This window comes from Danio aesculapii, chromosome 1 (assembly GCF_903798145.1).
Source record: "Danio aesculapii chromosome 1, fDanAes4.1, whole genome shotgun sequence".
Taxonomy (NCBI): domain Eukaryota; kingdom Metazoa; phylum Chordata; class Actinopteri; order Cypriniformes; family Danionidae; genus Danio; species Danio aesculapii.
The window spans coordinates 26,252,307-26,268,346 of record NC_079435.1 but is presented as its reverse complement, the minus strand read 5'-3'; the positions used below and the strand labels follow the sequence as shown (position 1 = coordinate 26,268,346).

At 35.9% G+C, this 16,040-nt stretch overlaps 1 protein-coding gene across 1 annotated transcript in view; it reads right to left on the bottom strand.

The window, feature by feature from the left end:
- The window catches only part of lmo7b (LIM domain 7b), a 90,605-nt gene that overhangs the window by 22,577 nt on the left and 51,988 nt on the right, over nt 1-16,040 (bottom strand). Inside the window, exons 14-17 of the mRNA XM_056458048.1 lie at nt 16,039-16,040; nt 9,646-9,912; nt 6,275-6,389; nt 355-516 (exon numbers count right to left, since the gene is read on the bottom strand). The exon at nt 16,039-16,040 is cut by the window's right edge and continues 428 nt beyond it. Of these exons, the coding sequence (XP_056314023.1) occupies nt 355-516; nt 6,275-6,389; nt 9,646-9,912; nt 16,039-16,040 (546 nt within the window). The remainder of the gene's footprint in view (nt 1-354; nt 517-6,274; nt 6,390-9,645; nt 9,913-16,038) is intronic.

Below are 16,040 nucleotides of genomic sequence, written 5' to 3'. Positions count from 1 at the left end.
GAAATCACAAAATATGGAAAAACTCTTAATTTACAGATAGTATTTTACAGTGTGTATGAAAGGACAGTGACTGACAGACAGATAGACCACCTTCCCACAGTGACAGAAAGACAGAAAAAATACCCAACATCAAATTACTGCTGTTTCTACAAATCCTTTGTCTTTCAAATCGAGAGTACATGCATGCAATATTGTACTCCACATATAAAAAGTGCCACAAAAGACCGTAAATGTGATTTAATGAGCCATTAGATTTGTGTATGTACACATTCCTTTGTTAGAAGCACTAAATTTTACTGAAATGATGCTGTGTCTCATACCAGAGAGGTCTCATACACTCTTACAGATCCTCACCGTTCTGGCCGTGCCGTCGGATGTCCATCAATAAAGTGCCATTTTGCTGTGCTGTTTCCATGCTGCTTTTAAACTGCTCATAATTCATCTCATCCACCCTGCGTCCTCCCAGTGTCACAATCTCATCACCCATCAGCAGACCATACAACTCCGCTGGGCTGCCTGTAAAATAAAGGGAAAGCATAGTTTAGGATGATCACTTTTAATCCTTTTTACTTTCATGATTGACTTTCAAGGGGGCGGGACACCCAAATATGGTGTTATATATATATATATATATATATATATATATATATATATATATATATATATATATATATATATATATATATATATATATATATAAATAAAAAATGGGACTCCCCCCAAATATAACGTTATGGGAAACACTGATATTAGTTAGTAATAGGATCACATGTTAAAACCTTTCATGCAAACAAGCTTATAAACCAAAGAACTGTGGCATGTGGGAAAGCCCACATTGACCATCTCTGCTCAAAGTTCCAACAAAGTCTACAGAGCATGGCGCAAAAGCACTAAGGGTGTGTCCGAATACACTTTTGCTATTTTAAAAATAGAAAAAAAATGGTCTGTGCCCCAGCACATGGTCTAAATGGGTTGTGCTTATTCTCTTAATGAGTTATGGGTGTGTTTTGAGCATAATCAGAGTCTCATCTCCCATTTCCTTTAGGAGCCAGTAGCATCACGCTGTGACACATTTGCTATTTAAATGGCGGACCTTGTAAGTGGAAAAACTGAATGCTTCACTAGCGAGAAAACGGTTAAACAGACCATCTACAGCACGAGGATAAAGAACGAGCATCCTCCATTCGGCCTCTTTACTTTCTGTTTACTTTTACTCTTTACTTTTATGGATAAGGAAACGGTGTTGTACTCACTCCACTGAAGACATCCATTAGCCTACATATTTAATTTAGTTTGTTAACTGCAAAGATTTGTTGCGAAACTATTTATAAATTCAATAAACTCATAAATTTCTAGCAAACTAATAAATGAACAATAATAACGAAGTGTGTTCAAAAAAACTGTAGTGGTTTTTATATTTATATAGAAAAGAATATTTTTTGTAACATTTTAATCCTTTAATTTTTTTTCATATGTAAAGATATTTGTGTATTGCTGTACATCCTGTGTGTATTAAGCATTGTGTTAGCGCATGAACCAACATAGGCACATAACTATCTGCGCTGGATTTTTGACCAGCTTTTAGTTGGTGAACGGTGCAGTCTATTTTACTTCCTCAAAATATCAATGTGCCAACAATGTGCCTTAACACACCTCCTTTATAGACCAGCACACCCATGAGTCCACAAAGTGGCGCAAATGGATTTGCTATTTAAACAACATGGTGCAAAACGTGAAAATTACAGTTGCACTAATCTCAAAATAGCAACAAATCATGCCATACACACCTTGCACTTTATTGCACTGGGTGTATGATAGGGCAAATCTCATGTTGTTGTTTTAGAGCAGTTTTGAAAGTTTTTGTAAATTATGGTGTGCAGGCTTGGTATGGCAATCTTTCAGTTCAATCAAAAACACACCTTGCACGTATTATCAAAGTTGCCATGAAAGTGAGTGTAAGAGAGTTTACATCACTTCAGTCGACCTATGAGTTGTTGGTTTTTAAGGACTGCCAAGTAGTAGCAAATGAGCCAAATTGTGTTTTATTTCCTATGTATGAAGTACTGCCATTGGGGAGGCAATAAAGAGGTCTTCAAATGTAAACATAATTATTACAAGAAATCCTTTATACCAGTATCCTTCAGCATTTAAAACGATAAACTACCTAAATGTCACTGCTGTTGGTAAATGTTATGCATTGTCTTTTTTGTTATATGTGGACTGACTCCAAGACAAATGTGCTGCTCGAGTCCAAGAAAAATTCCCTGAAAAGAATAAAGTATAACTCAAATGTGTACTGCAGAACAAAAAACAGAATTGCTGAAATTGCACAAAAAAAATAGCAGATTAGTTTATTTTGATAAATACTAGCATATTTATTTATTTATTTATTTAAATAGATTACTATTACTATATGTAATATTATATATATTAGAGGCAAAAAGCTATCTCAAAGTGCAAGCAGAGTTATTTTAAATTCTGAAAACATTTCACACATTTATTTTACTCCGACTTCAATTACTGAAAAATAAGAATTATTAATTAATAATGACTGACAGGCCTAGATACACCCAAGCAAAACAACAGAACAAGTTCATACATCATTGATGAGTCTGTCAGCTAATGTGTTTAATAGAATTCAAGGAAAGAAATTCAGCCTAACTCTTCTACCATAGCTTTTCTCAAAACTCCATCATACATGTTATTAAATATATGCCATAAGGCAGAATCACATGCTTTCATATTCTTTTATACAACGATGCACATGAAAGTTGATATAAAAGATCTGGGTTTTACTTCTTTTATAAAATCAAATTAAAGCACTTAAGCATTTTCAAACTTTTCCAGAACTTTACAAGTATGGCAAATTACATACAGAAGTTATACAAATATGCATACTTAATCACATTATATCAGATATATTTTTGTTATATTATTCTATAGTACAGTATTCTAAGGAAAATGTTTGATGGCATGTTTGCCCAAAGCCCAACATTGAATTATTGTCATTTAAGCACATCTTAAATATGTCATCTTTTTAATACCAATTTTATTTCCCTGCATCACTCAAAAAGAGGTACTATACATACATTTTGTCTCCCAGTGCTTAAAGGGTGAGGATAAAAAAAAAGACAGGCAGATAAGGATGGGCGCTGTCTTATTGTTTGATATTTAGCAGTAAAATTCTGCCCATGATAAAAAATAATTGACATACTGTAATATTGATAAATCACTGGTCTGTGGAATGATTTATTAAAGTAGCAATACTAATACAGGATAGCGTTTATGAGCCTGTTTACAAACAGATTTACTGACATACTTTTACTTCTCAAACACAAACCTGATGTTATGAAGGGATTTTAATCCAGCCTTTTTGTGAACAGACTTTATAGTATTCTATGCAGTGAAAAGTCTAGGTCAATTAAAAATGCATTATAAAATGTAATTTAAGCTTTTAAAATACCCAGAAGAAGATAAATAAACCAGATATCAGCTGTGTTTCCATTCAAAGTTGCATATGAGACATGTGAATAAAGCAGCGTTTCCATCAAAGTAGTCAACATTGTCACTTCCTGATTATCTGGCGCCAAATATCTAAAGTAAAACTGCAATTTGCTGTGGTTGGAGAAGCTGCATGAATCTTTTCTTTATTTAATAAATTACTTGCGCCTTAGAAGCCAGTATGCTGACACGCAATGAACACATAGTGGTGTTTAAAGGCATCAGACGCAGAGAACAGACACTCTTGACAATTCTGGAGGTAATTAATAATATAATAACACTAATACTGGCGTTTTAGAATGACCAAAACAACATTTCAGATGCTTTACAGTGTGCTCAGCCTGCTGGTTTGTCCATTCACACATTATCGTCACCACATGATCTCTTATAACAAAATCACATGACCCTTTTTAATGCGCATAGTGGAATTTGTTCGGTAAAAGGGTTTCCATCATACTGTGGTTTATGCTCATCTTTTCTTATCGAATAAAAAAAGTTTATACTACTTGGCATAAAAAAACATATGCGCATTTTCAAAAATTATGCACATCTTTCAATCAACTGTTTTTTTAAGCACATCTCCAAAATGGATTGAAACGAAGCTACTGTCACAAGCATTTGTTCTGAAGCAGCAACAGCTGATGTCTTTTCTTCAGTAATCTATATGTGGTGTTCATGTGTGAGGGCGTTCTCTAGCATTCAGTATAAATACATCGAAATCACATTAAAATATGTGATCACAACATTATTTCAGAATTCTTTAAATCTGCTCCTGAAAAGTTTATTTCCAATCTGCTTGTGTATTTTACATGACCTTGACTCAAGCGTACAAGAACCTTGATTAGCTGCTTCAGAGTGTTTATTTATGGTTGAGCTCTGCTGGATAGTAAGCATCCAGAGGCAGGGCTGAAGACCTCTACAACATTTTTAAAATATGAAAAAAAAATACTAAATTAATAAAATATACTTAAAAACAGGACTTTGTCTCTTAATTGATACTAAAGGATTATATAAAATCTAATATTGTTAATCGCAATAAATACCAGAAAATAGTGTGATATATTTTGAAGTGCAGTTGAGCAATGCCGACAAATTTGGCATCTTTCGATGTCTAATGTGAAACATCGCGATGGACGATGGCATCATTGTCGTATTTGGCAGCGAACTAATTATTTATGAATAAATAATTAATTCATAATGACGTAATTATTTGTAGCCTATTGTTTCAACTACCAGACCTGCATGGTCTTTATTTTAACCATAACCAAATCATAAATAAATGAAGATAAGTTACGCACAAATTACCACCTGTCAATCACTTTTTCCACAGGACTCTGGCATGAATAGGCAGAGTGATCTTGGTCGTTATATTCACGTCGACAAACTTGGTTGGTAAAAAAGGTGCACAACCAACAGGAACAAACCAACAGTATCTGATGTTTTCTCTAAAATGACTAAGTACAAGCGTGAAAGCGAAAGATTAAAGCAGTGTACTGATGCTGTGACACGTTACCTGATAGATTCAAAAGACAGAAGAGTCATTAGATGTAGACAAGATTAATTAAATAACACGTTTAACAACTATAGTGAGACGCGATTCAGCAGTACATCTTTGATAAACTGTCCAACAGGCACTGCTCTCTGGGATTTTGTGCTCAAAGCACCCGCTGACTGCCTGGAGCTCAGATGTGCACATACGCTAAAGTGCATGACAGAGTGTGTGAGGTCACGTGATGTGCATTTTCAGTGGTATAGCGTGGACAGAGGGCTTTTCAGAAATGCTAGATGAAACTCCAGTGTGCACGTGGAGCGTTTTCGTTCTAAAATGCCACTTTAAAACGTGTTAGTGTAAACAGGGCCTGTGTGTATTTAAATGTGTATTTTTGGCGAGCGGTTTGCTGCTGCGACGGGGGCGGGGCAGAGACCCGCAATGCCAGCTTAGCATCATGATGTGTATTAGCATCGTCTATCAACCCAACCCTATGAGCCATCCCTACAGATCCCGCTAAAGGCACATGTGCGGACTTAATGGCAAAAGCATAATTATTTATTTAAATAGTTAATTACTATTACCTATTTGGTAAGACACATTATGATGAAAGCAACAAAATTACATTTTCAAGCCGCACTTTTCAACTAGATTCAAATCAAAGCATTTTCAAGGATTTCCAGCACCCATATGGCCTCAGAAAGATATGCTTCTATGCTATCCGGATGGTCACTCTGACCTGCTTTTGCATTGCAAAATTCACAGATTAAACTGGTCACCTCATGAATGCTCTTCTCATTCATGAGAATACATCCTAGGCTCAAGACCAGACTGTCTAGGAGACAGGTTTCAAGACTTCTTCAGTTTACCCAATCAGACTAATGCAACGTGTATAAAAACACCTTCACTGTTCTCTATAAATCATTCAGCATCTCAGTCTCTCTCCAAAATCCTGAGAATAATAAAACTTCAGCTGAACAGAAACATTCTTAGCAATACACCACTCAAAATTCAAAGCAGCTACAAATAGACCTGTCAAGGACACAGTGGGATACACTACAAGAGTACGCAAACAGAAATCCCAAAAGCTACATACATGAATTGGTATTGGAAGCAAAAAAGCCTATCAGCCATAAATAAATCCTAAACGCAGTTCTCCTCTATTCATACCGTCATTCGCCGGTAAACACACACCTCTCAAAAGCTGCACCCTATTTCTCAAAACACAGAGAAACATCCATATACATCCAAAGTGACCAATTCACAGCAACCATTAAGTCTTACCTGCTTGAACAGATTTCACATAAGCACCAACTGAGTCCCAGTGAGCCTTGAATCCAAAGTCTCTCCCGCTGTTAGGCTTCTGATTCAAGCAGACTCGCATTTCACTTTGACCCACCTGAGAGAGAGAGAGAGATACAGAGAGAGAATGTGACACCTGAGGATCCCATGACACCTTCTTCCTCAGGAAATCTGCTTTGGTCTGTATAACACAAACCGTTACTACATACAGTTGAAGGCAAAACGATTAGGCCGTCCAGTGAATTCCTTGTCAAATAATTCCCAAGTGATGTTTAACAGAGCAAGGAGATTTTCACAGTATTTATCTATTCTATATTTTTCTTCTGGGAAAGTCTTATTAATTTTAGTTTGGCTTGAATAAATGCTGTTTTTATTTATTTTAAAATAATTTTTAAGGTTAATAATAGTATGCCACTTCAGATTTGCTTTTTTTTTCCAACTGGCTACAGATTAAACTGTTAGGCTTAACAGCGTGTTAACATTTCTCTCCATTAAACAGCAATTTTTGATATTTTATTATCAAATAGACTGATATTATAGACTTATTATCAGATAGACTATGAAACGCGTGATTATACACAACAGTGGTGTGGCATCTACTAGCAAATGGGCCTGGGCTGACTCGGGGTCTGCCCATCAAAACAAAAAAATTATTTTTAATTCATGGCCACAATAACTATATTTCGCGTATGCATGTCTTCTTGTTTCTCTATAACATCTAATTACTCTGGCACTTTTGTATGCAATTGTTATTTTTACTTGCTGTAAAGTTTACAATGCTGCATTACGTGCAAATGCTGTTTTTGTGTGGAACAAATTGAAAACACTAGAGATCAGACAATAGTGGTTAGCTAACAGCATTAAATGATGAATAAATATAAGCATAAAAGTGTGGCCTTAAAAACAAGAGAGGACAGTTAGAGGAAAAGTTAGGAGAGACACAAAAACTACCCAAAATATAAATGTTTGGGGCATCACTGAGCGAATGCAAGAAGCTGTGAATTAAACACCAGGAATATTGTGAATAAATTCCAAGACCAACGACGAGATGATCCCAAGGTTTCCATATCCTGGACCAGGCCGTATCCTGAGCAGCTACTGTAGTGGTCATGGAGGAGTGGAGAACATGAGATTGATTTCTGTGACGCTCCACGGACAGACGAGTGTTCGATGAGGCCAGCTCTGCACAAGACGTTTGACCAGCGGAGAAATTAAAATGGCCGTGCCCAACTGAGTCTGGTTTCTCTCAAGGTTTTTTCCTTCACTTTCGCCAATTAGTGAAGTTTTTTTTTCCCTCTACGCTGTCGCCACTGGCTTGCATGGTTTGGGAACTGTAGAGCTGCGCATTGTTGGATTTGCTCTTCAGTGTTTGGACTCTCAGTAGTGATTATTAAACCACACTGAACTGAGCTAAACTGAACTGAATTTAAACACTAAAACCTGAACTACACTGTTCCAATTTACTATGACCTTTTATGTGAAGCTGCTTTGACACAATCTACATTGTAAAAGCGCTATACAAATAAAGGTGAATTGAATAAAATTGAATAAATTTGTTTAAAAAAAAGCCCCGTAGATGCAACTAAATACAATTAAAATGTGTAAGTGGTTTTCAGATTTTGGGACAACATTATTTTAGGCTTCATTCATTGTGGTTGTAAAAAAGTCGAGTTGTGTAAAAGTAGGGCTGGGCGAAATTGCAAAAAAAAAAAAAAAATCATCACAATATCATGTTTCATATCATTCAATGTTGAATGAAGTTAAATGACTATATTACCCCATATGCTAAAACAATCTTTCAGATGGGGTGCTAGTGGCTTGGATTCACTCGAAAGAATCCAAAAAAAAAACAAAAAAAACACTGGCGACATCCTTGCATCTTTTTTTATTTACAATCTCCTCACTGCTGCTATATGGCACTCATTTTCACGTGTGTTGTTATTCTGACCTGAAGTGAAGCGAGAGCGCGTGGTTTCCTTTACCATTTTCTATGGCGTCACTCGTAACTTAGCAACCATCAACCATTTTTTCAGACAATTGGACAAACCATTGCTGCCAGTCCGATGCAAGTTTATGGAGAAAAGTAAAAAGCACTGCAGTGTTTGGGTGCACTGTGTTTGTCTGAGGTAATTAGTCTGCCATTATTATTGAAATGTACTTATTCCATACAAAGTGTGAAGCAAGTTGGTTAGTTTTACTTGCATACTGTATATCGCGGTGCGCTCACGGCATTCGGAAAAGTTCAGATGTTTTTTTAACTCAGTGCACCTGGAAAATGCATGCATGCTCATTCATGTGCGTGTCAAGTCGCGCACCTCCATTGGAAACGACAAGACACTAAGCTTATTGGCATTCCTTTCAAAGCGCACACTCAGCAGCCACATTTTAATAAAACTATAGCCTTCATACCAAACTTTATTTTTTTTTATCGTTATTGATAATGGTGTTTGGTAAATAAATAGATAGCTATTTTAATCGCCCAGCCCTTGTGTAAATAGTTTTTATGGTATTATTTGTCTTTAAATTTCTTTTTACATTTTTTAAATTAATTTATTTTTTATAAATAAATGTTTGTTTTTACCTATTTTTATGCGCATTTTGAAACGCTGTATAAAACGCTTAATGGAAAGACCAATATGCACATACAATATATTTACAAAATGTACATAAACAGTACATACAGTAACTGAGTATGATAAACTCAATCTGATAAGAAAAAAAATACATATTGATGAAACATACACAGTATAATTTCGAGTATGCACATTAAAAAAAAATAAAAATCAATATGATTTTGTCTTGATCATGTCAAAAACGAGCACAACAGGATAGTATTAATGGACAATCCAGCTAAACAACCATATTGCAAAACATTTGAAATGTTGTTATGGTCATTGTAAAGTCCTAATGTCTCTAAACAAAACTTTAATGAAGGATGGGGGGTATTTTTTGCATATGGGAGTGACTTGCTACACAACTAAGTGTACACAGTGTACACCTTTACAAGGCCTGTAGAAAATCATCAGACCTTCTATAACTTTATTCACTTTACACCCTGCTTTCAAAAGACCTTCAGAACTAATTTGTAGAACGGCACATGTTAGAAGATAAAAACATTTCAAAGACTGGAAAAGGTCTTTAGAATGTGATTTGATTGTATGATAAAGTAATTCATTCAAAGGTGTATGATGATTTTCTATAGGCACTGTATCTGTAGCGTGTAATGTCATGTTGTGTATATCATGTTGTGCTATATTCCTCTTTTGTTGTGTGGTTATGTTGTGTTACGTTATGTTACATCTATTTTTCCATCATGATTTGATTTGACTGGTTTGTATCATCAAACAGCCCACCTTTACATCCCTGAATTCTGAGATGGCAGGAGGAGATGTTTGGATGACAGACGAGGCCATGGTCACTTTAGTGGCATAATAGTTCATTGGAGGTGCTGATGACCTTCCATCTCTGATCTCTTCCTCTTTAGGGTTGATTGGATGAGTGCTTGAACGAGAGTGGCCCTTGCCAGCAGAGACGGTGACCATTCCTTGACCGCTCAGAAAAGAGGGGACGACTGAATGGTCTTGGTGACCACTGATCAGGCTTTTATGCGAGTCGTCCACCTGTAGAAACAAGATATGAATTTAAATAAAGTGGCTACTTCTTGTACAAACATTTCAGATGTACACAGCTATATCACCCTGCAGCACAAGACTGGTTACTCACTGAAGCTAGGAAGGGCTGAGCCTGGCTAGTACCTGGATGCGAGAACACATGGGAAAACTACAGTCTTGTGAAAAAAAAAATTAAGACAACCTATTAAAGCCTGGGTATTTTGTAAAGTTTTTGTTAAATTTATGGTCGTTTAATCTCAATTTTAACAATACGGAAAGATAAAAGTAACATTACAAAACAATTAAAACTGAAAAAAAAAAAAAAAAAAAACTTTTAAAGATCTAAAAATGTAATTCTACAAAAATACATATTCTACCCGAGGAAAAAGTTAGGACACCCTATCCACATCCATCCCTTAAAACTTAACCCAGACTAAACCAGTCTCTGACATCGGTCTGAGGAAAGTGTCGGTTTCTCTTCAATGCAGAATTCTTTTAGCTGCAAGATGTTTGAGGGGTTTCTTGCATGTAGCTTGTTTCAAGTCACCCCACAGCATCTCAATGGGATTACGATCTAGCTTTGACTTGGCCATTCCAGGACTCCCCATTTCTTAGTTTTCAGCCAGTTCTTGGTTGATTTACTGGTTTGTTTTGGGTTATTGTCTTGTCGCCTGGCATTTAGTTTCAGCTTTAATTTTCAGACAGATAGTCTCACGTGTTCCTCAAGCACCCTCTGATACACCATAAAATTCATGGTGGATTTTATGATGGTGAGTTGACTAGGTCCTGCTGCAGTAAAGAAACACCAAACCATGACACTTCCACCTCCGTACTTGACAGATTGTATGAAGTTCTTTTCCTGGAATGCTGTCTTTGGTTTACGCCAAACATGTCGTCTGTTTTGGTGTCCAAATAATAAAATTTTGGTCTCATCTGTCCAAAAAACATTATTCCAGAAGTCCTACTTGTGCACTATTCTATGCCATTTTGTAGTATAAAAAGTGTAAGCAGTGCAATCACAGACAAAAACTTAATGTTAATGATGATGCACTTATTTAAACGGTAAAATGAAATGTGGAACGATGGGACACTTCATGCACTCAGCGTCGCACCTTTGCTCGCGTATCGGAAGAGGTGGAGCTTTCGGGCGCACATGTTGAATAACCTTATTTATTTTGGATTGTCAAAGCAAAATTCTCCTACAAGATTGATTATATTGCCTCCTGATGGTGAATGCGGTTATATTCATGACGGGTATTATTTGGTACTTATTTATTTCCCTAATTTGGCAACCGTCAAACGTCATCTGGGAAACGGTTTGAATTTCCGCATAAGTGCATAAGTACATAGTGCAAAAGTGCATAGTGTATAGGGTGCCATTTGGGACGCAGCTCTTGTCTTGGTCAATATTCTCTCTGGCAAACTTCAGTCTGGGCTTGATGTTTTTTTTTTTTTAGGAAGGTTTCCTCCTTGAACACATCCCATGTAAGTTAAACTTGTGCAGTCTCTTTCTGATTTGTAGAGGCAAGTAGTTTCACATCAACAGTAGCCAGAGCCTGCTGTAGGTCCTATGAAGATATTTTAGGGTTTTTGGAGACCTCTTTTAGCATTTTGCTTGGACGACCAGATCTGGGCGTGTTGGCAGTTGAAAGCCCTCCACTTGCAGACTACTTTACGGACAGTGGAATGGCTCATTTCAGAATCCTTTGAAATCTTTTTAAATCCCTTACCAAACTCATAGGCTTCTACAATTTTTTTTTTTTCTCTGAAGGCCCCATAACAGTTCTTTTGCTCTCACCATGTTGCTGACTTTCACTTCAACAGTCAGGAGCACACCAAATAAAATTTCAGACATTTGGAAAGGGCAAGCCTCATTCAAAATGCTGCGAAAAGATTTACTAATAACGTGCACCTGTTTTGAGTGTGAATAAATGTCTCACAATTATGTTGCGGTCACACTAGAGTTTGTGCATGCGAAATTCTGTTGTACAGCACTGTGAAAATGGACGGGATTAAATAAGATGATTAGACATTAAAAAGCAAAGCGATTGCTCCATGTTTTAAATTCCTGTCCAGAGAAGTCATGTTTTGATCTTCGATTGGTCTCACGCAGTCATGTGATGCGATTTCGCAGGTCAGAGTTCACAAAGCTTGAACTTTCCAACGCAGCGAACTGCAAAACTTGCCACATGACCTTGCGTTTCTCGACGCATTTGTGTGCGTATGAATGGAATCCTATGGGGAGAAAAGTGCAGTGTGACCGCAGTTTTATTCCCATGTCCTAACTTTTTTTCTCAGTTAGAATATGTGTTTTTGTTAAAATTAAATCTTAAATTTAAATAGAGTTGTTGTTGTTTTTTCAGTTTTAATTGTTTAGTTATATTATCTTAATCTTTCAGTATTGAAAACAATCCAAATTAAATAACCATATATTAAAAAAACTGTACAATATACCCAGGCTTTTATAGAGTCTCCTAATTTTTTCATATGACTGTAGGTTGATGTTGGAAGTGGTGCAAGAGAGGCCAGCAGGGGGTGCACAACCTGTGGTCTGTGGGGGTCCTAATGCCCCAGTATAGTGACGGGGACATTATACTGTAAATTAGTCTTTCGGATGAGATGTTAAAACGAGGTCCTGACTCTCTATAATCATTGAACATCCCATGCTGTAGCACTTCTAGTAAAAAGTAGGAGTGTAACCCCAGTGTCTTGTCCAAGTTTCCCTCCCTCAGCCCTACTCAACATGCCCTCTCAATCATCCCTCTCATTCACCTGTTGTCCTGAGGCTACATTCATATCATCCAAGTGGAAGCTGCCCACTGGTGGTGGTGGAGAGACCCCCTCGTGATGGCAAAGTGCTTTGGGTGTATGGCAATACACAATAAATTATTATGCATAATAATTCCTGCAGTGAGGTTAATTTAGTACTGAAACTATTGAGATATACTGAGAACAGATTGATGCCTTAAGTCCTTATTAATAATTTGTATATTGTATTAGACAATGATATATTTACAGTTCTTTTTACATGTTCACACAGTACATGTTTTGGTCCCACTTAACTACTATGAAGTTCTATTAAAAAGAAGTACTTACTATGCTCATATTGTTTTGTACACCACTTATGGTGCTATTGAGCTGGGATATAGGTAAGGTTAGTGACAGTTGGGGTGGTATGGGTAGGTTTAAGGGTGGGTTAAGTTTTAAGGGATGGATGGGGAAACAGTGCAATTACAAATTAGTTAGGGTTAAAAATTAATTACAGATGCTTTCATTTCAATACAAATTGTGAAATGTAAAAACATGTACAGTACATAAATACAGTAAGTGCATTGTACCAAATAATTAATTTAAAATGTAAACATGTAATCAAGGCCACTTAAAGTGGGACCCAAAACATATAATAATAACTATCCACATTTAGCTTTATTTCTTTTTGTTCGTTTCTTATAAAAAGTATGCATCTATTTCCATGTATAAAGCCAACTTCTGATGAAATAACACAACACCACAGTTAAAAAGAAAGAAAGCACTGAAACAAATGCTACATAATTGCTTTTTTACATAACAGTAGCCCAACAGAGCATGTGACCATGCATGGCTGAGAAGCCTATCATGGAAAAGCACGCACGCACGCACACACACACACACACACACACACACACACACACAAGCACACACAAATAAAAGTCATAGCTTGGGTTTCACGAAGCACCCGGAGCGCAGAGTGGTAGTAGTGGCTTGATTCATTATTTATGAACCAGCCGCTAGATGATCAGGCAATGAGGAGTAACACTAAACTTCACACACGGAACACTGCATAAACTACCATTCGCCCTTATCCCTCCACTGCTTTATCAGAGAGAAAGGGAGAGAGAGAGAGAGAGACACACACACACATTTGGGTACCAATTAGAAACTAACAATTACTGTAGGTCAGAGCTAAAAAAGTACCAATGCACAAAAACAAACGGAGAGTTTATATTCATTTATATTGATTATTGTATTATTGTGATTGTTGTAAAAAGCTCCATACACATAAAATTGAACTGAATTGAGTTGAATTATGATGTTCTAAAAATCGAGCTATATTATAATATTTATAATAAATCCAATACTTTATAAATTGGTCATTTACCTAAAGGGTGATTAATAGTTTCACCCAGCACATGATTCGGGGTTGTTCATACTTATAGAATTTTACTTAAAAACAGTCATTTAAAATAAAGTACATTTACTGCAGTTTTTATACTATTACTGTTACTACTAATAATAATAATAACATCTATTATTACTATTATTATTTTTATTATTACTATTATTATTATTATCATCATCCTTATTATTATTATTATTATTATTATTTATTGGTAACTATAATAACTACACACTATGAACTATCTATTAAGCATTAGCAAATAGTCAATTCATTATGTGTTAAGCATTAACTCTACATTAATAGACATTAGTAAGCAGTTTATAAATTACTACTAATACTCTGTAATACTAATTAGATCAGGGCCTGGTGTGTGGACTTTGGAGGTTTTACGATGTGTTCACATGTTAATTGGTCAGTTTGAATGTCTCAGTATTTGGTCTTTAGTCACATGGTCAAGAAAGATACAAAATAGGTGGAAAACTCTGCTCGGTCTCTTTTCCTGGCCTGTCTTTTCCTGGCCTGTGCTCTCCTGCTCTGCTCCTCTCCTCCTCTGGAGTCTATCTTCTCTGCCTCTTTGAGGCCTACTAGCTCTCTTTGACTCTCCCTCTCCGTGTCTCTCCTTCTACTTCTGGTAACTTTATTTTAATTTAAGACGATTACAATTATTATCATATGTTTTTATTATTTCATATTTTATAAATTTATACAGTTATTTTGTAATTAATTCAGTTGTAACCATAGAGAATTATTGTCATTAAATCATCTTATTTTCAAGTATTTGTGAATTACTTTTGATTTAACATCTACATTGAATTGCTCCATATTGCAATTCAATACAAATCACATAATATCAATGCTCTCCCACATTTATAGCTATTAATACTGCCCTTATTTCCGTTTTTGGTATAAGATTGCAGAAGAATGGTTTGACTAGAATGTACAGTTTTTTTACCATCAATGCTGATAACTTTTTAGTCATTCTGCAAAACTACAGTTCGAACCGCTGTGGTTAAAACCCATTCTTACATGTGGTTGCACGTGTTACCATACGGCCAGTTAACAAATATGTTGAACATTTAGGCGTCAATCACACCGAACATGCCTTTCCGTTCCAAAAACGTAAGGCACACAACACTGAATTTTTTGTTGACAAGAAAAAAAAAAGAAGCGCAGATCTAAACTACTAAATCTGCCTCTACTTTCATTTGATTGAAGAATGAAAAAGACGCGACATAATGCGCTTTTCCCGCTCAGGGTTGACTTATTTAAACTGCGAGCAAACGGCAAAAATGCAAGGCGCGCACATAAGCAGCGCACAAAACGCTCACGGCCATTAGTAAACCGTTCAAAAGATTCCCCTCTCAACTCAAGTTCGCTGTGATCAAACTCTTACGCAGCCAAACATTAAAAATATATACAATAATGTTTTTTAATCATTTAACTGATACAAATAATCAGTTAAAAATGCATCTTTTCGCTTAACGGTTAATCAAAAATTTTGAGCATCCCTATGTCAAAGCTAACAAATACAAACAAACTATCAAATAATAACAAACCGTCATACATAATACCACCAAATCTACAAAAATCAAACACATACCATTGTTTTTTATGATTAATAAATCACAAAGTATTGAGTTACTCATGTCCATCTCTACTTAATGTGAATTCAAGTTCAGTTTTAGCATGAAATATGCAGCTTTGTTGTATGAAATTAGGCAGTGGAATAGTCAGGGCAGAGACAGAAAAAAAAAAAGCTAAATGACTTCGTTCATATTTTGCTTCTGTTTTCACAGTTTGGAGAAAGTGAAGTAGCTCAATTATAAATCAAACAGTGAAACACTGTGTAAAACAATTAAAAATACAAATCACATTAAGCAATCTAAACAGCATATGAAGATTTGAAATTCTGGTCTGACACTTTTGTTAATATATGTTGAAGACTGCAGCAAGGAAGGCTGATAAAGAGCACTTACAG